The 25,789-nt window shown below is 39.0% G+C and overlaps 3 protein-coding genes and 1 long non-coding RNA gene across 7 annotated transcripts; 2 read left to right on the top strand and 2 right to left on the bottom strand.

Moving 5' to 3' along the window:
• Positions 1 to 1,169: 1,169 nt before the first annotated feature.
• LOC143360805 (uncharacterized) lies at positions 1,170 to 13,181 on the top strand. 2 transcript variants are annotated; one of them, XM_076799938.1, is made up of 11 exons: positions 1,170 to 1,287; positions 8,531 to 8,701; positions 8,773 to 9,013; positions 9,108 to 9,592; positions 9,656 to 10,331; positions 10,712 to 11,056; positions 11,122 to 11,207; positions 11,286 to 11,432; positions 11,502 to 11,655; positions 11,741 to 11,993; positions 12,860 to 13,181. In XM_076799938.1, exons 1-11 carry the CDS (start codon positions 1,283 to 1,285, stop codon positions 13,177 to 13,179), a joined length of 2,883 nt encoding a protein of 960 aa, XP_076656053.1. In that variant the 5' UTR covers positions 1,170 to 1,282; the 3' UTR covers positions 13,180 to 13,181. The 2 variants fall into 2 exon arrangements, with proteins under 2 accessions (XP_076656053.1, XP_076656052.1); XM_076799937.1 differs by having other exon boundaries at positions 8,767 to 9,013.
• Positions 13,182 to 13,625: 444 nt separating this feature from the next.
• Positions 13,626 to 16,425, top strand: LOC143360819 (uncharacterized). 2 transcript variants are annotated; one of them, XR_013083353.1, is made up of 4 exons: positions 13,626 to 13,955; positions 14,030 to 14,185; positions 15,244 to 15,317; positions 15,770 to 16,425. It is a non-coding gene; the product is annotated as an uncharacterized LOC143360819 (long non-coding RNA). The 2 variants fall into 2 exon arrangements; XR_013083352.1 differs by having other exon boundaries at positions 13,626 to 14,185.
• LOC143360813 (inositol monophosphatase 1-like) lies at positions 16,255 to 20,630 on the bottom strand. 2 transcript variants are annotated; one of them, XR_013083350.1, is made up of 7 exons: positions 20,441 to 20,630; positions 18,698 to 18,831; positions 17,597 to 17,856; positions 17,234 to 17,339; positions 16,898 to 17,049; positions 16,608 to 16,799; positions 16,255 to 16,522 (listed from the first exon to the last, which is right to left on the bottom strand). XR_013083350.1 is itself a non-coding variant. In XM_076799969.1 (6 exons), exons 1-6 carry the CDS (start codon positions 20,498 to 20,500, stop codon positions 16,693 to 16,695), a joined length of 819 nt encoding a protein of 272 aa, XP_076656084.1. In that variant the 5' UTR covers positions 20,501 to 20,630; the 3' UTR covers positions 16,255 to 16,692. The 2 variants fall into 2 exon arrangements, 1 of the variants encoding a protein (XP_076656084.1); XM_076799969.1 differs by having other exon boundaries at positions 16,255 to 16,799.
• Positions 20,631 to 21,713: 1,083 nt separating this feature from the next.
• LOC143360786 (acetyl-coenzyme A synthetase-like) lies at positions 21,714 to 25,307 on the bottom strand. The gene is made up of 2 exons (XM_076799915.1): positions 25,034 to 25,307; positions 21,714 to 24,763 (listed from the first exon to the last, which is right to left on the bottom strand). The coding sequence occupies exons 1-2, from the start codon at positions 25,224 to 25,226 to the stop codon at positions 24,567 to 24,569; spliced, it is 390 nt and encodes a 129-aa protein (XP_076656030.1). The 5' UTR covers positions 25,227 to 25,307; the 3' UTR covers positions 21,714 to 24,566.
• Between the last annotated feature and the right edge of the window lie 482 nt (positions 25,308 to 25,789).

The following is a 25,789-nucleotide window of genomic DNA, read 5'->3' as shown; positions in this document are numbered from 1 at the left end:
AAGGTCAAGCTATAAGTATGGGAACATTCCCAGGGCAGTCAATCTTGGCTGAACCTCCGTTTTGTAACTTTGTCTTAAATAAACTTATACTTTTTGTCAGTAAAGAACGGGATAAAGAGCTGGGTAACTCCCACTCTCCTTCTTTCAAGTATTTTCACCCAGTTTACGTCACAAAAGCATCGTTCAGTTATTCACCCGAGTTTGCGAGGATTACTTTTAGTATTTATTCGTAATGTATAATGTATATTTAATTGTTACTCGTTACCATTACCGTTGTAATAATTATTTATTAAGCGTCGCTGGTGTTTAATGCCGGCGGCTACGCGACTGGTCAATAAGACTAGATATTATACAAACGAAGCAATGCCACGCGTGGTTGGTGTCGCGAGACGTAACAAAATATAGGTGCATGAACAACAGCAACAATTCACCAACGACGTGTCGCATACTTCGCGTTATATATTGTAAGACATTTTTGCGAATTAAATTATTGCAAATTCAAAGCTCCAGTGATTATTCGTTTAATACCAACGACCTCTCGACTACATCCTTCCTTTTTCAATCCCCTATGGTCCGAATTGTTGTGAATGTAACAAAATTTATGTTACTTGAAAACAGCAAATAATATATTCATCAGATGCAAATTAACAATGAATATACAGTTTTAGAAAATTGAATTCACTCTGATGTGGAATAGATGGATGTGGAATTCATAATCATAAATGAAATAAATTAATTCGAGAATACATAACATTTATCGGATAGATGAGCCATGATTTGTGAAAAAAATGTCGTATTATAAGACAGTTAGATTTCATTAACTAAAATAAAAACGGCGTAGATACGCCATTAAAAATTGAATTGAATTTGAAGTTTTACATTTTTGTGAATTATGTATAAAAATATAGATTGTTTTTAAGTTTTTGCATTTACAACTCAAGCACTATGTAAATTAATAAGATAATAATATTTAAAGGTTAAATTTTGTTTATTTTAAATTAGTAATAAATCTATTTATAATTTAAATAGACAATTAAGAAGTAACATTTACCAGAAATCTACATTTCGTAAAAAGGATTCAAATTGAAATATGAGAAGATACAGCCGGAAGTAACCCTTTCGTATCGATATATATCGCGTGCGATACCACATCGAGATATCTCGAAATAACACGATCGAACATACAAGATGGCAGCCCATTAAAGAGTTCATATATGCGTGTAGTTGTTTTGTGCAGTGCTTGTGTAGTTTTATTCTTAACAATAATTTAACAACTTTAATCATGGGGTAAGTCGTACATTTCGATAAACATTATTGCATTGATTTAAAGATTCTTATTTCTGGCGAGCAAAAAAATGTGCGAGATAGTATGTTTACATCGCATATACTTACGTGATCCTCTGTTTATTTTCGGAGTAAATCTCGTACGTTATTAGAAAAAGTCTTCTTTTTCAGCATTATTGTTCGCGAGAGGAAATGGGTTTTAATAATTGGAATGGTTTCTTTATCACACACTGTTTTATTCTGTACATCCGATCTCTACAAGAACTCACGCAAGACTGACGCAGGAGACTGTGTGCCTCGCGTGGCTGCGAGGCAAACCTCGCGTCGATCGGCAAACCTCGATCGCGACCCTTTTTTTTTGCCTGATTACCGACTTATTTGTCCCCAGGTCGTAGCGGCTTTTCACGCCGACCGGCAAACCTCGGTCCCGACCATGGGGCACAATGCTTCGGTGTTTTATTTTATAATCCGTCCCCGAGCACAATGGGGGACCCGGAATCCAAGAACCAATGTATAACCATAACAGAATGATAGAACGATAACTAACTATAGAACGATATAATTACATCACTAAAATGAGGCTACGGTCTAGCCGCGGCGGGAACATCCTCCCCCCCCCCCGTACAAGGTGGAAACGCCTTGTACTTCGCTTGTACTTGTTAATTTTATTAACCGTATTGCCGGTCTTAGCATACTGCCACCTGCCGTCTGGATCCTGACCACGCGCACTTGGTTATCGGACCCAGGCAGTAATTCTTTTATCACTCCTTTTATCCATTGATTCCTTGGAGATTGATAGTCCGCAATTAAGACGACATCGCCGACTTTCAGGCCGTCCGTTTTCTTAAGCCACTTCTTCCGTGGCAGCAAGGTGGGCAAATATTCCCGTAGCCAACGTTTCCAGAAACAGTCGGCTAAATGTTGGGCAATTTGCCATTGTTTTCTTGGGCAAGTACTTTGCTCATGGAACCTTTCGAAGGCTATGCGACCAGAAGAGCAGCCTATTAAAAAATGGTTTGGGGTTAACGCTTCCTGATCGCGAGGGTCGAGTGACACGTGGGTGAGTGGTCGTGAGTTGATGGTGTGCTCGACCTCTGCAAGAAGCGTCAACAACGTTTCTTCTTTAGGCGCCTGTTCTCTCAAAACTACGTTCAACGCCGTTTTCACAGATCGCACTAAGCGTTCCCAGGCTCCGCCCATATGGGGAGCCGCTGGCGGGTTGAAACGCCACTCGGTTCCATTCTGACGGACGTACTCTTGTTGCGCTTTGACATCCAGCTTTCGTATCGCCTCTCGCATTTCGTTACAAGCTCCTCGAAAATTTGTGCCATTGTCTGAGTATATGACTCGCGGTTGGCCCCTTCGCGCTGCTAGTCGGCGCAACGCCATTATAGCCGAGCTCGTGTCTAAGCTGTGTGCTAGTTCGATGTGGATCCCCCGCGTGGTGAGACACGTAAACAGAGCGCCCCAGCGCTTTTCTCGACGTCGGCCTACGGTGACCAACATAGGCCCGAAATAATCCAATCCGCAATGACTGAACGGACGTTCACGATAAGCCAATCTTGAGTCAGGCAAGCCTGCCATGAGGGGAGGTCTGGGTTGGCTTCGATTCAACCGACAAAGCTGGCATTTCGACACCACTGAGCGAAGAGCGCTTCGTAAATTAGTCACCCAGAATTTTTGCCGGACTTCGTTTAACACAGTGTTTTCACTGCCATGTTTAGCATCGGTGTGATAATTATGTAACAACAGCCTTGTGACCGAGTGTGTACCGTCCAGGATAACGGGTTTACCCTGAAAATCCGTATTTGCCAGCGCTTCAACCCGGCCCTGCACTCGTAATAAGCCGTAGTTGTCCATCATCGGCAATAATTGCACAATACGGCTGTTAACTGTAATGGTGCGACCGCTAGTTAGGGCTGCGATCTCGTCCGGAAAGCTTTGTCGTTGGATCTCTTTAATCCATGCCCTCTCTGCTTTCGCTAGATGTTCCACGGTCAGAGTTATGCCCGACCTGTCAGGCGTTTCTCGTTTTCGTCGCAACCGTTTCCATCTTTCCGCCGTCACAAAAACTCGGGCCGTGCTAGATAATAAGCGCTTCCAAGAGGAAAATCGTGATGAGTCCGGAAGAAACAAGGCCCCTTGCACCAATGCTGCGTAAATGAAAGCTTTCTTTTTCTCCGCACTCGCCATGCCTGACGATTCTTTCGTTGCAAGGGGCACCTGCTCCGGCCATTCGGACTCGTGCAATCGTAGAAAGTCGGGTCCACGAAACCAGCGATGACTTTCGTCGAGGCCTTTTTTTGCTCGCTTCGTGGCATCATCCGCTGGGTTAATATCAGAAGGAAGCCATTTCCAGTCCGTCAGATTCGTCAAATCGTTGATCTCAGTCACTCTGTGCGCTACAAAGGTTTGAAGCGACCTCGGATTGTCTCGAATCCATAAAAGCGCTGTGCGTGAATCGGACCATAACACGCGTCTTGAGATATCAAAATCGTGTTCTTCACTGATGGTCTTAGCGAGTCTGCTAGCTAGAACTGCCGCTTGAAGCTCCAGCCGAGGGACTGAAAGAGGCTTTAGGGGAGCTACGCGGCTCTTCGCAGCCACTAGGCTTGTCTGAATCGACCCGGAGCTGTACTGGAATCGCCAGTAACCGACCGCTGCGTATGCTTTGACGCTCGCGTCGCAGAACACATGCAACTCAATCCGGGTTACCTTGCTCTGCAAGGCCACATAGTGCCTGGGAATGGAGAGCGTAGCGACCTTTTGCAAATCGTTTACCCATATCTTCCACTCTGCAAATTCATGGTCTCCTAAGGGTTCATCCCAGCCGATGCCACTTATCCACACGCATTGCATGTTAATTTTAGATAACATTGTCAGCGGTGTCAATAGCCCTAATGGATCAAATACCGCCATAATTACACGCAGGAACTCTCGTTTCGTCGGTCTTCTTAGGAACTGAAGAAGCTCGTCGGGAACTCTACTCAAGCCTACATTGAACTTAAGTAAGTCCATGCGAGTATCCCATCGTAGGCCGAGAACTTTTTCCGGTTTGCCTTCGTCTTCGGCTAATTCAAGGTCGACCAAGTCTGAGGCTCGTTCGGATGGTGGCACACCTGCTAAGGCACATTGACTATTACTGGCCCAACCTCGCATTCGAAATCCTCCCTGTCGGTTGATCTTGATAATCTGGGCGATTACGTCAGATGCTTCTTTGTCCGTAGCGGAGCAGTGTATGAGATCGTCCATATAGCAATTTTTCGTTAATGCCGTCACCGCTAGGTGCATATTTTTCTCATACTGTTTCGCGTTCATGCTTTTCACATATATCGCGCTACATGGGGACGACTTTGCCCCAGGTATTAAAGAGGTTACGATATATTCGTCAGGTTCCGTCTCGCGGCTAGCGCCTCTATATAAGAAGCGTTGAGCGTTCTGGTCTTCCCGCCGTATCTTAATTTTGAAGTACATATCCTCAATATCCGCCTTATATGCTACTTTGCGCTGTCTGAAGCGCATCAGCACTCCTAATAGAGGCTGCAGTAGATCTGGCCCCGCCAATAGACAATCATTGAGACTTAGCCCCTTTGTCTTCGCAGCCGCATCAAACACCAGCCTCAGTTTCTTAGGTTTGTTCTTGTTTCGGACACCAAAGTGAGGTAAGTACCAAATCAATTCACCAGCGTCTTGTTTCTTAGTCTTCTTTACATATCCGTTTTTGATGAGCCGCTCCATTTCCTGGTAATAAAGCACCGCATAAGCCGGATCGCGATCTAATCTGGCCTCTAATTGTTTTAATCGGCTCAGAGCAGTAGCCCTGCTATTCGGTAGATGTGTCCTGTCCGTCCGCCAAAGCAAACCAGTTTCCCATGCCGCCCCAACGCAGCGCGTTGTTTTTTCCAGAATCTCGATAGCTCTTTTCTCGTGCAGCGAACTGCCAACACACGCAGTAGTTCCTTGCAGATCTATCTTGAAATAATTTCTCACTAGTTCTTGTAAATCATCATCGACGCGTTCCGATATTTGATCCATGTTCGTTGCGTCAAGCAGTAATGCATGCCGGTTTATAGCCTTAAGACTTGTCTGTAGACCATGGATCACCCAGCCTAATCGCGTGAGAGATGCCACTGGTGCCTGTTTTCTTCCGCTGCGAATCTCACGAGTGACTATCAGCTCCCAATTATCTTGTCCGATAAGTATCTTCGGAACTGCTCGCGAGTAAGACTCTATGCGTAAGTCGCAGAGATGTGGAGTGCTCGTCAAAAGACCTGGTTCGATCGTCTGTGCCGGTAGGGAGAGGTTGCGGACTGTTTGAACATTTTGAACGGAATGGGTCTCGAACTTCCCTTTGACTTTGATCGAGACTTTTTCACTCTCTGTTTCTAACATCCCTGTGTTACCGATACCCTGTATGGCTAATGTTACGCACGGACCTCTCGCGCCAACTTTTCTCGCTATATCTTGGTCGACCAGGGTGGAAGTCGAACCCTCGTCCAGTAACGCAAACGTCTTTATGTCCGCCGCGGGTCCCTCAATTGTTACGGGCAGTATCTTCAGTAAGGCCCGCGGCCATTCCAGTCAAGCTTGAGCGTCGCGATCGCCCCCACTACTTCCACTACCAACTCGTTCTTGCTCTCCTACGTTAGTGCGACCGACATTTTGAGTCTCCTCTCGCGGTCCATGAAGCAATCGATGGTGATTTTTTCCACAACCACGCCAGGAGCATCCTGCAGCTACACATTGGCCGCATCCATGGTCAGGCGCGAGACATTTAAAGCAAAGCTTTTTCTTCCTGACCCACCTCCATCGTCGAATAAGAGGTTCGCGTGTAAATTCGCGGCACACGGCTATCGAATGCCCACTGCATCCGCAGTAGGCACATTTTCTCCCGCTGCTCGGTCCGGCCACCGGTGAATTGTTATCACGGACCATGTCCGATCGCGATGCTCGCGATACAGTACATATTTTTGGCGATTCGAATGCAAACTTATTTCGTCTATCGTTTTCCTTTTTATAACCACCTCTGATTGAACGTCGTTCTCCTATGGTCTTGGCTAATCCTTCGCCCGAGCGAGATGTCGAAGCTGTCCCAGCGGCGCACGCCATTTCAGCTTCTTTGTAGAGGAAATTAGATAGGGCCACTAAACGAGGTACTTCAGTAGCGTAGGAGGCTAGGTCTCTGTTGTAGCTGTAGACTAACGCCGAGGGCATTTTCGAAATGACGTCTCGAATTAAATCCGGGCTATGTAGATATCCGACATGTTTCAAAGTTTGCATGGCTGCCACACTATTGCGAAGCTTAGTCGCGAAAGTTATCAAATCCATCTTCCCCGTATTTATTTTCGGCAGGTTTTTTACGTCCTGAACGATCCTATTTATAATTTTATAGGGGTTTCCAAACCGCAATTGCAGTGTTTGCATTATAACATTTGCACTACTAGCTGTAACCATTAGGGCATCGACAGCCTCCCTCGCTTCCCCTCTTAGTGCTTCATACAGGCGCGCCACATTTTCTCGTTCGGAATAACCACCTAGCTGAGATGACAGCTCAAAACTTTGCTTGAATCTTAACCATTCCAGACAATCGCCGGCAAATATCGGAAGGCTCTTTACCGACGTAAGCCTATTTACTAACTGACTCGACACTGAGCTTGTCGAATGCGTGTCTCTTACAGCATCCAAAGCTCGCGATAGTAGTTGAAGTACATCCGCACCGGCCGCAGTTCGATTAGTGGGATCTGTCTGGTTGCGCGATGAGCGGTTCGTATCTTCAGTTTCAGTGGGGCGTGGGGACGCTCCCTCATGCGCCACGTCATGACAGTCTACCCCAAGCGGTTCCGAGCTGCCTTGCTCCGTCACTGCTCTCTGTTGCCTAGTGGGGCTCGACGTACGTGGGTTTAATTCGTTCCACTCTTCCGTATCGCTCGTGCATTCAAGAACGGCGGCCAAACGTTCGTTTATTAGCTCCACCTCAACTTGTTCTCTTTCCGCGAGCATGCTTCTTTTGACGCGAGCCCGCTCTTCAGCCGCGGCAAGTAACAATCGACGTTTCCGCGAACCGGATACTAAAGATGAGCAAGAGAACCTCTGTGGTGGACGCGGCGTATGGGGAGAGTCGGAAGGACGCAGCTGTGGCTCCTGGTTGGGCTCCCGTTCCTGGCGAATCACGGGCTCTACGGCCGTATCCTCCTCTATCGCAGATACGACCATGTTGTTTTCGGCCGGATCCGGCGGCAAATTAGCGTCCCTGTTCGTGACATAGGATGAGCGCCGGTTGCCTATCTCCAGACGATCTGATGAAGCTCGTCTTCCTCTCTTCCCTCGTCCTCGCGCCATGTTTGCGTAGCACTCACACTAACACTACACACTACACGCTAGACACTACACACTGTCCGTGAGACGTCATCCACTTCCTCTCGATCCCGAAGAGTCCCGGGTTTCGGCACCAATTTGTTCGCGAGAGGAAATGGGTTTTAATAATTGGAATGGTTTCTTTATCACACACTGTTTTATTCTGTACATCCGATCTCTACAAGAACTCACGCAAGACTGACGCAGGAGACTGTGTGCCTCGCGTGGCTGCGCGGCAAACCTCGCGTCGATCGGCAAACCTCGATCGCGACCCTTTTTTTGGCCTGATTACCGACTTATTTGTCCCCAGGTCGTAGCGGCTTTTCACGCCGACCGGCAAACCTCGGTCCCGACCATGGGGCACAATGCTTCGGTGTTTTATTTTATAATCCGTCCCCGAGCACAATGGGGGACCCGGAATCCAAGAACCAATGTATAACCATAACAGAATGATAGAACGATAACTAACTATAGAACGATATAATTACATCACTAAAATGAGGCTACGGTCTAGCCGCGGCGGGAACAATTATGTAAGACTGATGAATAAATTTAGAATGAAAATATCTGCTTTTCGTGCGGTGCCCTTTACTATCTGTTCGCTGGAAAAAATAACCTAGTTTTTGTGTTTTAGTAACTTGCGAGTCTTGCATAGATACCGCTTAACAGTTATTGGATGAATTGATATAAATACCAAATTATTTGTTTCAAGTTTAAACGAATCGTTATGAATGAAAGAAATACAAATATTAATTTAATATTTGAGACATTTTGTGATTCAGATTAATACGATTTACACTGTTTATATAAATGAAATTTCATATTTGCTTGAAATATGATGACTAATTTAATGGATAGCTATATAATATGTAATTATGAAAATGTATTTCAGTTCGTCAGATCTAGAATGTTTAGATGGTAAAAGAGACATTGTTAGCATAGATTCTGAGTCCGATATGTTGAATGACCAAAGAAAAAAGAAAAAGAGAAAACATAAGCACCACAAACATAAGAAAGACAAATTAATTGAAAGAGACGATGGGAAGATTGACAGACAGGACAGGTATGTGTAATATATAATGTATTATTTAATGCGAAGCCACAAGACTATTGAGTGCAACATTTCAGGAAAAGGCACAAGAAACATAAACGACCTAAAAAGGAAAGGGAAGTTGAAAATGGCTCGTTGGATGAAAAATCATCGCGTATAATTCAAAAGGATGTTGGTATAAATGGCAAAGTGAAAAGCTCGTTATTAGAAGTTGTTTCTACCGAAGAAAGCGAAGATGAAAAATTAATAGATTTAGATTCAGATGAGGTGGATTGTACAATTATCGAAGATGATATTGATCTTGAGGAATTAATGAAACAAAAGGTATGATTGTTTGCATTTGGTTTTGATCCTGTATATTTATATATAAATGTAACTATAGAAATCGCTTGCTAACAATAGTCTGTTATTCGTGCAGGAACGGTTGCAAGCATGCCTAGTACAATATCTCTCGGACGAATCTGAAAAGGAGGATAAAGAAGCAGATCAAGAGGAAGTAAAAGCTACTGAAACGCCGGATGTTATACTTGTGGAAGATGACAGTGAAAATGATAATGTACCCCCTAAAAAACGGGCTAGGAGTAAATCTGGTAGCAGAGAACGGAAAAAGATAACAAAACCTGAAAGACGTGTTGTTGTAGATAGGAGCAGGGATCGTAGAAGTCGAGAGGAGCATAAAGACAAACGGCGAGACTCTGACAGAAGAAGAGACGAAAAGGTACGTACAAAAGAAGAATTAAGAAGAGATGATAGCAGAAGGGATGATAGACAAACACGAAAAATAAGTGACAGACATAGGGATGAGTCGTCCCGCAAAGAAGACAGCAACAGAGGGTCAGAAGATAATAAGCGTAAAGAATCTATTAAAAAGGACGAGTCGCGTAAAAGAGAACAAGATAGACGGTACGTTTAATATTAAACTAATTTTCATATTATTCAACAATCTATAATCAGGTGCAATTACAGGGAAGAAGAACGACGACGGGATGCTGCAGATCATCACAATTCCAGATCACGTAACGATTACAAATCACTGGAAAACCGTGAACGACAAAGCAGTCGAGATCGGCACGTGAGTAAGGATAGACACGTTAGCCGTGATCGTCATGTAAGTCGTGATCGACATGTTAGCAGAGATCGTCCGAGCAGCCGTGATCGTCGCAGTCGAGAGAGGCCTTCCAGCAGAGACAGACATAGTCGTGACAAAAGAGATAGCAGAGAGCGTCATGCAAGTCGAGACCGACATAGGGAAGGTCGAAATAGTCGCGACCGAAATGATGTGCGAGATAATCGAAACCGTGAGAGAATCAGAGAACGGTCAAGAAGTACTAGAAGGTCTCGCAGCCCCGGAATTAGGGGTAGATTAGATAGAGATCGAAACGATCGGTACAAGACCTCTAGATCAGTGTCTAGAAGTAGAAGGGACAGAGAAAAGCACCCCAGAGATCATGAAAGAGACAGAGAGAAGAACGGTAAAAGAGAACGTAATGATAAGTACAAAGACTCTTTGTCAGAGGGACTGAAAGTGGAACATTCAGATAGCTCTAGCGAAGAGGATATAAAAGATATTGATATTGAAGAAGAAGAAGACGAGGAGGCAATTATAGAACGTAGGCGGAAACAGAGGGAAGAACTTCTTAAAGTATGTGTATATTTTATACCTTGGGAATCTACCAAAATTAAAAAAATCCTGTATTTTTTGGTTGTACTAGTATGATACCGCTATATGTATAAAAATACCAGTATATGTACTGGTATTTATCAGTAATTTTTTCTGCTTCCCTATGATTATAATCAAATTTATTATAAATTTCAAAGTATTTTTGAACATGGATTTAAAACCAATATAATTGTATTATTGACATTATGTTAGCAAATGCCAAAACTGATATGCACTGCCACTTATTACACTTATTAGTGTAATATTGGTATCAAAATCATTCCGGTTTTAAGTGCCCGTTTATAACTATATTCCTTTAAGTGTTATTGAACACTACGTAACTCTATGTTATTTCTATACAGAGATTAGGCGGACCAAATGAAGACTCCAATATGTCTGCCGATATAAACACTGTACCAGCCACCCCACCATCAGAGAGTCAATCAAACGTTTCACAAAAGTCGTTAGAGGTCCCATCTAACAATAATGAATCCACTTCAGAAAGTCACACTCCACCACTGCCCGAAAAGCCAAAGTCGCCACAAATGGTTAAAAAAAGAAAATCTAGATTCGACGACACACCATCGGAGGATATTGAGAAAAATGATGACACAAAATCCATCGATAAACTCAAGCCAGAGGAGAACGCGAAGAAACCAAACGAATGGGATATGTTCGCCGAAGCAGATAATATTGGTGACTTTAGTGTAAGTATCTATAACAAAGTTTGTAAATGTTTTCACTTGTATCTAAATATCATTACGTTTTACAGAGTCCTACAGTCGAAGGAAAGCGACAAGGTGGCCCAGATAACCCAAGTTTAACAGACAACTGGGATGATGCAGAAGGATATTACCGGTAACATATTTTTTTTTTTGTTTTGTTTTTTATATTTCTGTAACAGGGAATGTAGTACATAATTAATTTTGTTTTTAGAGTGCGAGTAGGCGAAACATTAGATTCCCGATACGTTGTCTATGGATATACAGGTCAAGGTGTATTTAGTAATGTTGTAAGGGCTAGAGACAGTGCTAGAGGCAATCTGGACGTGGCTGTAAAAATAATAAGGAATAATGTATTAATGTAAGCACAATATTGCATTGTTATGCAACATTATCGATTTACACATTTACATTTTACTTATTGTTTCAGGCATAAAACTGGCCTTAAGGAATTAGAAATTCTTAGAAAACTTAATGACGCGGATCCAGAAGACAGATTCCATTGTTTACGACTTTTTAGGCACTTTTTTCACAAAAATCATTTATGTATGGTTTTTGAACCTTTAGCCATAAATCTAAGAGAAGTACGTTTTCCGTCTATATTTCTACAAAATGAAACATTAGTATACGTAATATAACTGAATTGTGTACGTTTGTGTCTGTAATTAGGTTTTGAAAAAGTATGGTAAAGACGTTGGTTTACACGTTAAAGCGGTAAGATCGTATATGCAGCAACTTTTCCTTGCTCTGAAGCTATTAAAACGTGCAAACATTCTTCATGCTGACATCAAACCGGATAACATTCTAGTCAGTGAAAGCAAACTAGTATTGAAACTCTGCGATTTCGGCTCTGCATCCCATGCACATGAGAACGACATGACCCCGTATTTAGTATCCAGATTTTATCGTGCGCCTGAAATCAGTAAGTATTGCTCGTCTATAATGCCAAATTAATACGTATATACTCGCTCAATAGACACAAAAACCTCCTTGTTCGCGTCGGGTCTGTTAATCGTAGATTATCCCGAGAATCCCGAAATTTTCTTGCACACCTCTATCAGAGGAACAGGTATTTTGAGAATTACCGCCAGCTATTTATTCTTGAGACTCCAAGATTTGATAGGAATAATTTCGTGGCTATTAAGCGGAGAAAAATCTGTCGAATAAGCGACGACACCTGTATATACAATATTCATTAGACAACTGTTTCAGTCTTTTGACTTCATCTAAAAAATTTTCTTATTTGCTAAAACCCCCTAATATGTTACACCTTCATGCAATTCACAAAATCAAGTGCCAAAACTCAAGAGATTAATTCTTATTTACTTACTACTCGGCATTGAACCAGTTACTAATGGTAATGCAGTAGTGCACATCATACAAAGTGATTGCAAAGAGAGCTGTATTTGATCAAAACAGATAATTTTATGGCGACTAGATTTCGGAGTCGTGCATATAAATAACTATACTGGCTGTTCGACCGTGAGTAAAGGATATTTTGGAGACTGATTCTGCAAGACGAAATAAAGCGACAATCGAAATAATGCGACACTTCAGAATGCAACTTGAACTAGAATTTTGTCATTTTTAATTTTCACCTTATTTTGGGTTGTAGATTCACCTCCTAAAATATCTAGTCAAACACCCTGTATACATTTTTTAAATTGATAGAAGCTGTGTATTTTAGTTTGGGTACACTGATCGAACCCATATTAGGAAGATCTTCGTTTTCTATAGAAATTTCATAACCGTTGCCATGTATTAGACGTTAACAGTACCATTTTCTAGTTCTTGGTATACCATATGATTTCGGCATTGACATGTGGTCTGTGGGATGCACCATATATGAATTGTACACGGGAAAAATAATGTTTTCGGGTAAAACAAACAACCAAATGTTGAAATTCTTCATGGACCTGAAAGGAAAAATGCCTAATAAACTAATTAGGAAGGGTACGTTCAAGAACCAACATTTTGACTCTAACTGCAATTTCCTGTATCATGAAGTTGATAAGGTTACGGAGCGGGTAAGTTGTCTTTCTACTTTTCTTTCCATCCTTGTCCTTTGTAGTGTGGTAAGTGGCTTTTTACAATTATGTAGAGATTAACCGTTGACATTGTAAACCGCGCATGATATATAAAACCGTGAACATTTCTGCGAAAAAGTTGCAGTAATGTCAACATTGCCTGCTACGCGTGACCTTGGTGCCGAGTTAGGTGGGAATTCTTTGCCACCGGAGCAAAGTAGAAAAGTTGGACAACTGAAGGACCTGCTGGAGCGAACATTGATGCTGGATGCCGGAAAGAGAATTACTGTGAACCACGCTCTGGCGCATCCCTTTATACAAGAAAAGATCTAGGTAACCCTGTCCAGGGTCCATCCACATCGGAGAATTCATTAACGTAACTTTACAAAACCTGTTTGAAACGATACCGCTTACGATTCGTTGTATATTATAAAACAAATTAACATAAGGCGGTGTCCCTTTATATAGAATGTGTCTTGTATTCGTTTTAGCAGAAAGAGGCGGTGCAAAATTTCACGATTCACTCTAACTCTCGTCTAAGTGATGCAAAGAGAAACATTTGGAGAATAAACAATATATATATTACAAATACATATATATAAGGGAAAGAAATATTATTTGAAATCAAACGTACATATGATGTTGTACTCTATCAATCTGAACTGTATTATTTAATTAATGATAACTATTGCAGGTCAATAGAGTGCAATATTTTTATATTAAAATTAGAACCACTACAAAATGACGATAAAAATGTTGGAGAGTTCGCTGCTGTATCAAACAACGCATAAAACGAGATACGTTTATACGGATCGGAACAATATAGTATATCAGGCTGTAAAAATCCTCTTTGCCGTGTAAATTCTTCTTTTTCTTTAAAATTCGAGTTTGTTCGCTTAGATATGGTTTATTTCTTTTTCTCTGTGCACAGCACCGATAAAGTATATAGATCAACGATGCTACGCTAAGAAGAAGAGGCATGCAGAATTTCATACGTGGTAATCGTATTCTCTTCTGTGGACGATATGAACTGGGAAAAAGTGACCGCCTCTTTCAGCACTGGCCATCGATACTTAGCATAATGGTGGTACATAGTATTTTTCTTTTTCTCAATCTTTCAATTGAAACAAAAAAAAAAAACAATAAGAAAAGGTAAAGGGAAAAGAAAACGTGCGCGATTTTACAGTTAAACAATATCTCGTATAAATTATTATATTCACAAATCGTTATCGATAATGCGTTTACGTTCACAATGAGATGATTCCGTGTTTGTGAAATTGTAAGACTTTATAAATTTGGTAATCACAACCGATTCACGAATGATTCGTTCTTTTTTTTTTTGTTGGCCTTTAAAATGTGCGCGTGCATGGCATTTTGAAGTCTCTCAGTAAATCAAAGAGACTTGTACTAACAGACAAAAAAAAATACAAATTGTATAGTAAATAGGTTATTTGAAATAAATCGACACATGCTTAACTGAATGAGAAACGAGCCCTGTATTTTATACTTTCAGTCATATTATGACTAATATGAATAATCGCGCGCAGCTCCGTGCATTTAAAGGCACGTGCCGTAGCTATAATATATTTAAAAAAAAAAATACACAAACAAACTGTACTCCGTTTCGTACCTAGTAACGAGATATAAAATAGGTAGATGACATATGTTTCAGGAAGTGTTGTAAAATAAGTCGCTATATGTTAACACTCAGCTACTAATTGACCGTTAGTATCACGGATATTCATTTTCACATCTGACGTTGCATTTATTTAGGTGACAATGTAAAGAAAAATATATGAAAATAATAATGTATATATTTGCACTGAAAAATAGAGGTCTGGAATATTTACCAAACGGATAGTTTTAACACAGCAACGAAAATTATTTAACGCACAATAGTAACAAATAGCGGTCTTATATTTTTGTCATGAAAACTAATGTTTTCGTTTTAACGAACATGCCCAAGGCATACATTTCCGCACCCTAGCTTCGTAAATTTTTTCCTTTTTTTTCTTTTACTTAATCGTTGCGTTATTCATTTCTTTTTTTTTTTAAGTACGATACGGCAGAACGTCAATGCTGTTTGAATGGTTCGTGGTATATATTTTTACATGACAATATTGTACGAGGCTGCTTATGTTTCAGATGAGTCTTCGATTCAAAGCATCGTTAAGTGCGGGCCGACCTATGCGGGCTTTTAACGCCGATCCCGTTGCAAGGTATTCTTGGGGGACTGCCTTATGGGATATTTAGTGTATCCGTTTTTCATTAAAAACGTTGACTGCCTCCGTTACGAGTCAAAGCCTGCATAAATTTGTATTCTATCTCCTTGAAGGCAGAGCAAATTTGTCTCATGCATATGCTAACAGTCGTCGTACATAATACCACTAGAGAGTCGCAAAGTGATGTCTTGAAAGGATATATATATATATATAAAAGAATACGTAGTGGAGTTTCATTATTTGATTATTACACTTTACAAAGCATGAGTATCTAGTCTGTTTTTCTAATGTTTGTAAGAGAAAAGGATTTGTGCAATAGAACGTATAAACAAGAACAATTAGATATTAAGGGGGAAATTTCAATATACTAAAATAAAAATTGAATACACCGAAACTTAGATTAGTTTTATAGTTTTCTAATTGGCAATTTGGTAATGTTTCACTTGTAGCCCTCCCCGTAAGGAGGGGAGGCAATGGAAGAGGTGATGAAATCAGTTGATGGAAAGCACTGATGATGACAAAGGAAATGGGGTAGGATCCTCGCAGCAGCTGCTTCACTTATATGTAAAATGAACGACTATCGCAACAGGGATCAGCAAGTGTTTAATTAAATTTGTAACAGCAGGAAGGTTTGTCTTAATATTTCATTGAGATTAATAAAACCGTAAGTATGTGAACAGGTAAGGTACATGTGTGTGAGAATTTTAAACAATTTTAAGCAATTTTAGAAATACCTAAATGCCGCGTATGTACATACATATGTATATACTCAACTATAGGTAACATTGAAGAAAACGTAATACTAATATTTTTGGCCTTCAGTTTTCAGATGACTATAAACAAAATCTTTGAAAACATAGTTTTAATGCGAACAATCAAGTTTTACACGTGAAAAAGTACTATAACGATCGTCACAATAAATTACACGTATGCGTAATGGGATAAATAAATTTATTTCACATTGCGCTTTGATACAGTATTTTATATCTATTAATAAACAAATTACATTTCGGAAGGCTAAATAATCCCTGCCGTCAATGTTAAGCACTTTTATCATCATATACATAATAATTTGTATTAAATTTAGATTTGTTTATATATATATCTCTTGAAGATATTACCTCTGTTTCAAACGTTTATGTAAGAAATTAAATATAAGTACACTCTTTAAATATTTATATTTATTGTTTTAATTCAGAAACCTGCAACAATAAACAAACCTTGCGTATTACAATTAAAACGACACGTTACAGAAAGGAAAATTGATGAGATACAAAATGTACATACGTTAGACATGTACATGGTGTGGCGCATATAGTGTCAACAACATTTGAAATGCTTGCGTTGCTTTGATATGTCATCAGTACAATTTTCAGTCACGTTCGGGATAATATTGAACTAATATTTCGGCTAGTGATTGTGCTAATTCCATTGTCGATGCACACAGAGCCCTTCTGCTCATTAAATCAAACGGACCGCCTAAAATCAAAATTGAAGGGGTTGAGAGAAAAAGTAAATTAATTTATATCTTAACGATCATTTTACTTTAAACATTGAATCGTAATAAGGGCAATTACCAGCCGGATCTATGCATACACCACCGGCTTCTCTGACAATGATATCACCAGCTGCAATGTCCCAAGCATGAATGCCAAATTCAAATGATACGTCAGCTCCGCCCATAGCAACCATACACATATTTAAAGCAGCAGAGCCCAAAGCACGTATTCTAGAAATTAAAATATTTTTGAAACTAATAGCTCCTTGTGAATTGTAATTGAATGCATTTTATATAAAATATAATTTAATACATCTTTCATCTAGAAAAATACATTAACGTTATATAAGAAAGGTACAAGAATAAAAAAAGTTGAAAAATATTTTACAGAGTATAAGATGTGAACATGCTTTACCCATGAACTTGTGCAGGAATGTTATTCGCATTTGCCAAAACAACTTTCATTTTCTCAGGATCTCTGCTGGTTCCCATTTCCATCATTACAAGAGCTTTGCGTAATTCTGAAAAATAAAACATAAATAATGATCTACCGTACGAATTAAATAAATGAAAATTTTGTTGTCAGATTTTGAGGGGACTTTTTTTAATTTTTTTTTTATACATACAAGATTAAATTAATTTACTTAACAATGCCCAACAAAAATTTGTTAAAAATTGTAGTAATTGTAACATAAAAAATCTGGAACGGGCCACTTTGACTGGTAATTCTAACGTTATTAATTTTGTATAAAACAAAGTTGTTACATATATTAATTACCTTTTTCTCCAGATACCCGAATGGGAGCTCCATTCAAAAATGCACCCTGCCCTTTACGAGCTGTGAAAAACTGTTCTAAAATCGGATTGTAAACAACTCGAATTTCTGTAACCTTGTTAATAACTAACGCAATCGATATACAAGTGTGCGGTAAGCTGTGTACGAAGTTCATCGTTCCATCGATCGGATCGATGATCCATGTTGGGGCGTCCGTGAATTCGATTTTCCCACCGAGTGAGCTTTCTTCCTCTCCTATAAATCTAGAAAAATATATTTTGTTGATATTATTAATATTATCATTACAATAAATCCATATTGTAAAGAATATGTAAATAATAATTATCCTACGAAGTTACATTAACCGTCGAATGACGAAATGTTTAAAACTAAAACGAAAAATGAAGTTTACCTTATTTAAATATTTTTATTAATGAAAGTAATGTAAATATAATAATATTGGACTTAAATGCAACACTTTTACAGCCAATATCACCTACACACGACGTCTGCTGATTACCAGCCTGTATCACAAACAAATTTTGTCTCAACATACCAAATTTTTATTTTTAATATCTCAATATTGTTTATTAACCAAAGTAAATAAATATTATATTTTACAGTTGACAGATGATTCTGATAATCTTTAAGTAACACGCATGTTTTTAAATTTACGAGTCAGTTCAATGTTTCTAGAACTGCTTGGGGCTGGAATATTCCACTGAAACATATTGTTCGACCCCACAACGAACTCATAACGAGTGTAAATGTTTCGATGGGCAAGACGAAATTATAGTCTATTTAGATGCTTCAAACATTTTTTGATAAAGTCAATAAATAATTAGATATTTTAAGTGGTAATTTTTATTAACTCACCCTGTATATAAAAACAAACTTTTTTACATACATTGTAAATATTTTTAATGTATATTACGATCGACAAATTTTTCAAGAGTTTTAATAATTGTTAAATACAGTTTTCGCTAGTTTTATATTCAATTTATAAATTAGTACTTTCAGAGAAAATATTTAATGTATGATGTTTTACTGTTTGTAATTTGTAAAACGTGCTCTAAACTAAAAAATGTAAAATGAGTAACATACTTGTGGTCGGGAAATTTTGAAGATATGCCCTCCACTAACAATTTCTCGACCTTTTGATCCCATTCAGTAACAAGATCAACTTCGCATGACTTTATCATCGGATCTTGAGGTTGATTGATCTTTTCCCTGACGATCTGCAAATATTTAAATTTAATTCGAACGACTGCATAAACTTAAAGATTTGAAATCTCTATAACATAATTCTTAATGTTTATTACAAATTATCGTACATTTATACAAGTAAAATATAATAAATTGTTTAAAAAATGATTGATTCTTATATCAAATCGGTCACTACGAGTAAGATTATATTTTAGAACGGTTGGAATTAAAAATGATTAATCTATATATTAAATTGATCTCTAAAAATAAGGTTATTCTTAGTAAAATATTCATAAAAATCAAATAATGATTCTATGATCAATCTTTTTACTCTATTACATTATATCTTGATGATGATTGAGTGGTAAATTTTCTTTTTGAAGATTTTAATTTATTTATGGAAAGACAATATAAAACTTCAAATAATACTTAAGCATAATTATACAAGCAAAACAGTATCAAAAAACGAATGCTAATTTTATAACAGATTCTTTCACTCTGTTTCATCATAGTTTAATAATGATTCAATAGGACCTTCAATTTTTAATTGAAAGATTTTGGTTTATTTTGTCAGGTAGGGAAAACGATAGAAAAATTAGTATAAGTATGTTAGCGCCAATATGTTTCGGGCCCAATCAGGGACGGCTGCCGATGCTTTGAGCGGCGACCTCTGAGAGTCGGCCGATGCTTTGTCCGGCGACCTCTGAGAGTCGGCCGATGCTTTGACCGGCGACCTCTGAGAGTCGGCTGATGCCTTGAGCGGCGACCTCTGAGAGTCGGCCGACGCTTTGAAATAGGTGACAGAGACACCGATCCCTAATTGCCGATTGCCGACGCTACCGTTGACGCGACGTCATCGGTGACGTGTCGGATGAAGAAACAATCGAGATGATTTCGGGGCGGATCTGGCCACGGAGTGGGGAAGGCAAGCATGCCTTCCGGTAAGAGGACTGTGGGAGACCGCTCAGCACTTACCCCAGAACCGCTGGACGATACGGGTTTCGATAGACCTCTCTGACAAGTATAATATATATTACAGCATGAGATACACATTTGAACATAAGAATGAATAAAACACATTTCACAATTTTTATTTATTTTATTAAATGTTTATTATGATCAAGATTATAGGTTATAGATATGCCGCTTCGTTTCAGCCTAAAACGCAACGGAGCTGTCATTTCACCTAACTATCTTAGAAGTCGAGGAAGTGCATGTTCACGTGTACACACTAATATCATTATCTATTCTACCACTAAAAAACTAGTCACGTAATAAAAGAAGAGTGACTAATTGCACACCTAACAATTCAAGGTACAAACAATCGTACACATCGATCAATTTAAAATGAACATTGTTACCACGTTGTGTGAAATAATTGTCAAAACAAACGTTCGAATTCATCTCTAGTGTCTAACAATTTTGCACTACAAAGTGGCCAGAATAAAAGAACGTAAAACGACCCTGTCGATGGAAACTACAAGGGAACGTGTCCTTTACGTTTGGCACCTTGATTGAAATCCGAAGCAGTAAAATCGATAGACGTGACTCGCTGTTATCCAAGAATAACTCGATGCTTTCCATGCGAGATTATCTTATCCGTTTCTCATTGTTGATTTTGTCACAGAAATTTTTACTTACTGAGCCAGCCTCTTTCACCAGCCGAAGTACGGTCATGTAACATTCGTCGATGTTTACCATGATTCGGCGACGCGTTTGAACGGCGGAAAAGGAAATACGATTTCACAGTTTCTCGATGTAATCGTCGCTGACAACAATAACGTGCATCCAATGGTAACGGGTACCGACCAACTGACGTAACATCTCGTCAGCTGGTTTTAAAAAGGCGGTTTCTTCCACCACCAAAATCGCGAATGAAAGCGACAGTGGCGACGCGATTCACTGAGCCACAAAGTGTACCACAGGTCAAACTGTCGCCATTTTGCCGAAATATAACCTGCATGAGGTGTCCTGACAAACTACATTTTATGTGGTTCAAGCATACGCGGTTGTATAAATAGAGTCCAGTGTGGTTAAAAAAGCTCTCAATTTTAATAAATTATTATCTTCGGAGTTCGATAGACCCTTACAGTTTTATACATACTTGGAAACAATAAAAGTAAGGTTATGTTTGAACGTTTCTTAGCGTACGATAATGTTATTATATTCAGTATTATATTCAGAGAGGAAATGAGAGTGCCCGCGCTCGGGGTTTTAGTGTCCACACTTTTCCTGCATCATCTTTTTAGTCTGGAACAGAACCTGCATCATCTTTTTAGCCCGTATTAGAACCTGCATCATCTTTTAGGCGGGATCAGAGCCTACATAGAAGAGCCTCTTTTAATATAGAAGTAGCATCCCCTCTGGCATTATTTGGAATCCGCTGCTAACTATACCAGGGACACTAAAATCCTGGACGTGAGAACTCTCATTTCCTCTCTGTTATTATATTCTTTACCATTGTCATTAGATAGTATGTATGTAACAGTAATTTCTGAAAATATAATTGGGAATTTATAAAAAATAACTCTGTCAATTTTTATGTGTAGTGGAAATACATACTCGAAAAGTAATTTTAAATATAATCTGTGTGCACTTTTTATTATATATTGTACTGATGTAATAATAATAATATATTATTACATTAATATACAATATCAATATATAATATTCTATATGTTATGTTATATATAATATGTACATATTTATATAATTAGATATATGAACAAATATATGATTATAAATATTATACATATCTATATAATATATAGATATATTTATATAGTATAATATAATAATATTATAATATTGTGTTATTTCCTTTTCCATGACACAATATTTTAATTCTTTGATGAACCCATATTTTAAAGTTTCTAAGAAATGGAAGAAACAAGATTGTAAAAAGCAATTTGCATTATATGTGGAATCTGACATCGTTTATTTTGAAGCTGTATGACATTTTCGAGATCAAAAGAACATATGAAATCGACTTGATCGTTAAAAATTTTTCGGAAGCTTTATGGAAATGAATTATTTCGAAAGAGGGATGAACGAATAAATGAATACCACGATTTCATTTAACAGGCCAGTAACAATTATGTTCTTTAACGTAGGTATATTTACATATATATGCATGCTTCTGCATTTTTCATATAATATACATATACTTTCTTCTATATATTATATATATATATATATATATACTTTTTATATATCATTATCACACCTATAGTTGATTTGTTCCGCGAGGAATGATATGTATGTGACACTGCATAACGCAGCGCGATTCGTTTAAATCCAGCATTCTAAAAATTTACAGGAAACGCTGACTTTCATGTAAAGTGCGTTGGTAATCGTGCGTATACTTAGGTCTGTCGCGCGCGATTAGGCGCGGAGCGATCGCTGTAAAAAATATAATTTGCTAAAAATTAAATAACTCACAGCTAGACACCCTTTCGGCATGTTGTCGCAAGAAACTTACTCTTAATAGCTCTTCGAGAACGCGAAGAAACACGCAATTAATTAACGGAGGATCGCGCGTTATTGCTAATCCACTTGTAATTAGAATCGGGTCGAGGAAAATATCGCGCGTAGAACACCGAGTGCGTAGTATTAAAGATATACAAATCTTGGCCCGTCGAATAACTCGAAATTACTTTGTATCACACGAATTTCAATTTGAAACAGTCAAATTTTGGATGACCGTGATGTGGACGCACTCGTGATACGCTTTTTGCCATCACTAGTAGTTGTTGCTTAACTTAATGGCCGGGGGTTGCAAAACGATTCTTACTGTGGTTCGATGACTATACCCTCCTGTACGGCCTACGGTGTCGTTTAACTTAACATAAACCGTATAGTTGATGGATAGGAAACGACAAAGTGTACAACATCTCTTAGCATGACGATTTGAAAACATTTCAGTTGTATGGTAAATTTAAAGTTAGCATCAAGAGATTCACATAGTGTAATTATTTGTTTTCTTCGTAAATTGGCTAATAGAAGTTACGGTAACGAAAGCAATCGTGATATGTAATCTGAGAATCGGACGGGAATATTTAGCTACCTCAATTACAGATCAATTAATTTTCCACTGCAATGTGCGTATACAAACACTCGGCGACTACTTAAGTACAAAAATAGTAGTTAGATTTAGGTATATATTAGTAACAAAAAGATATTTTTTATTCATTCATTTTCGCTTGAGATGAGTAACTTCCTTATTGGCTGACCCACGGGATTACCCTTAATAATTAGACCGCGGGTTTTTATGCAAAATAACAATTCTCTGCATTAATTACAAGAAGCTGGAGGTATGTAAAAATGTATTTCCTCTCTTAACAATTCGAATCAATTGAAAATAACAGAGTTTCGTGTTTCAGGTACTCCTTTCTCTCATAAAAGTATAAAAGTAAACCTTGTCTTCACTCTATGTAAATTTTCATTAAATATGTGTTGTCATTATACAGCCCTATATCGGCTGATGCAGAGAACTTATGCTCCTTTTTTTCTACGTTTCCCGTCATCGAGGGGTTAAGAGGCTGACGTTACGTTGTGCCCCTATCCATCAACTATAGTACTTCCGCAAACTACATAGTTTGTACGTTAAATCGTCAACGAGCCGCTGCAACATTGATGTCACGAGCGGCTCCTGTCGAGCCACCTGGCACCAGTACAAAACGCCATCGATTATCGAAAATCGTTAAAAACTGAACGAGCTAGCGAACAAGCCAAACGAGAATGTAAACGTCATCGCGAATTGGGATCACTAAACGATCGATGACTACGCGAAGAAACGGAAACGAATTTACTTTCGTGCACGACGGCGCTTTCGTTTCGCGCCACGCATTCTAAAAAATGTCGAGAACGTGTAACTAATCGGAACGTCTTTGTAAACTGTTCAAAAGTTTTCAAGATACTTTCATATTGATGTCGATCGATTATTCTTCGACACATGCATCGAGCGTGCATTATTATAAAACTTGTCGTTTCCCAGCAATATCGTACACAACGGTCGTACGTCCCCTCAACTTTTTGATATCCCCCTGTGCGCGACGATTAGTACGTATACGTCATGAATACATTCAAAGTTTGTTTTTTCCTTTGTTTTTTGTAAAATTGTAAATACATTTCGTGTGTTTTCTCGGATCGTTGGCACGCGCTCGTGGTTTTCTGAACTTTGCTGGGTTGCTTTTTCGAAATGACTACAGTAGTGCACATTTAAGCGTCCGCCGTTATCCCCTCCGATTCCAAAGAAAAAAAATATACAATATGGACCTTAATCGTGCACTACTGTAACTCGTTCGCGGTGTCGCGTTATTTGCGTTTACGCGACTCATGTTCCTATCATTGTCATTGTGCCGAGTTGGCGAAACTAACGAGGCCAATGCGGCTCTCTCGTCGCAGAGTCTGTTAAACGAACAGCAAACTGTGAAACGAACAGTAACGATTACACCGCGGAATACATACTAGCTTACAAAGTAATCCATAAATAGTACTGTTGTAAGTACTAGGCTATCGAACGCAGGAGAAACGACTTTAACATAAAAGGGAATTTCGTTTCTGAGACACAGCTTCTCGTATCCGAATAATTTTTCTCGCTAGATTGCTCACAGTTTTGGCAAGTTTCTCAAATTTGAAAAACTCGAAGCGGAACCTCGCCGGAAGCGTGTCGGCCCTACTTTCTTTCTTTTTTTCTTGCCTAAATTACTACGTTTCACGAAGTTTCCTCCGAAGATGGCTATGCGACGCGTCGACGGCAATATCTTTACACCTGCGGCCTCAGCTGGAAAAGAAGATCGACGATACTCTCGTCGACTAATGTCGACACGTCCCCAACGTTTCTATCTCCTGTAGCGATCTTCCTCAGGATTCGTCTCATGATCTTGCCGGATCGTGTCTTTGGCAGTCCTGGCGCGTGTTGGATGATGTCCGGTTGGGCAAACGGTCCGATTTTCTCACGCACTGTACGCAAATAATAAGGCTGTATTTTGGAATCAGAGTGACCAAACACAAATATAGGCTAAAGCGGAGCTAAAAGTCCGGCAGACATAAAGTACCGATTTCAAGATTCGTAAATAATAGATACAGCGTCTTCTCTATATATGTCGCCAAGGCCTGGATAATAAACGTCGCGGAACTATACCTACTACCGCGGGGCAGAAGCTCGAGATACCTCGGTTTTTGAATTCACTATATGTATACATCACATATGCCATATACTATAGCTCTTACCTTTCCTCTTTAGTTCGTCTTGGAGTTTCTTATCGAACATTTCGCCCTCATTCGGTGTAATGAAACAGTAAAGGCATTGCCCTTTAACAGGGTGAGGTTTACTGACAACTGCCGCCTCTGCTACCGCAGAATGATCTGTTAACACACTTTCCACTTCCGCAGTGGACATCAGATGACCGGAAACGTTCAACATGTCGTCGATACGGCCAGTTATCCACAGATAACCGTCCTCATCTCGTCTAGCACCTGGAAACAAATATGTTTATATGTCTATTTAGTCGATAATAACGGACTCGGTTTTACAATATAATAAAACCTTGATCGCTATTAAATTATTTACATGCAGTAGTAGTGTAAACTATTTACAGTATAGAAGTCTCAGAAAGTCTTAATAAAGCTTAATGCTCGTTCGTTGTGTAATTTTTCATGATGATATCACAGGCAAGATCACAATATTTTAAACAGTCGTACATAGAAAATAAAGAGCATGAAATTTTCAAGTTATTATGATTCGGAAACGATGGATTTAGTAACGAGATAAACAAATTCGATAATAATTTGTTATCATACACGGACGACATTAACTCGAGTAAATTGTATAATACTAGTCAGCAGTTTATAATTAAATAAAAAATGCCGTGTTTACCAGCACACATGAGAGTTCATAAAAAGAATGTGCGTGCGTGTGTGTGTGCATACGTCGAGCTTCAATTATCTTCGTACATAAATAGTTGCAAAACCATGGCTTGAACTCGT

The sequence above is a fragment of the Halictus rubicundus genome, chromosome 14 (genome assembly GCF_050948215.1).
Source record: "Halictus rubicundus isolate RS-2024b chromosome 14, iyHalRubi1_principal, whole genome shotgun sequence".
NCBI lineage: Eukaryota > Metazoa > Arthropoda > Insecta > Hymenoptera > Halictidae > Halictus > Halictus rubicundus.
This window is presented reverse-complemented; position numbering and strand designations above follow the sequence as displayed.

Bases quoted from the DNA above. Each gene is read 5' to 3' on its own strand.
- LOC143360813 (XM_076799969.1), bottom strand. From the start codon at position 20,500: ATGGTAAACATCGACGAATGTTACATGACCGTACTTCGGCTGGTGAAA. The intron at 18,832-20,440 runs GTAAGTAAAAAT...AAATATTTGCAG, and splicing joins TGGTGAAAGAGGCTGGCTCA to ATCGTCAGGGAAAAGATCAA. The intron at 17,340-17,596 runs GTAATTAATATA...TTTATTTTTCAG, and splicing joins TCGGGTATCTGGAGAAAAAG to AATTACGCAAAGCTCTTGTA.
- LOC143360786 (XM_076799915.1), bottom strand. From the start codon at position 25,226: ATGTTGAACGTTTCCGGTCATCTGATGTCCACTGCGGAAGTGGAAAGT. The intron at 24,764-25,033 runs GTAAGAGCTATA...ATTTGCGTACAG, and splicing joins AGACGAACTAAAGAGGAAAG to TGCGTGAGAAAATCGGACCG.
- LOC143360805 (XM_076799937.1), top strand. The intron at 8,702-8,766 runs GTATGTGTAATA...GCAACATTTCAG, and splicing joins AAGATTGACAGACAGGACAG to GAAAAGGCACAAGAAACATA. The intron at 11,656-11,740 runs GTACGTTTTCCG...GTCTGTAATTAG, and splicing joins TAGCCATAAATCTAAGAGAA to GTTTTGAAAAAGTATGGTAA.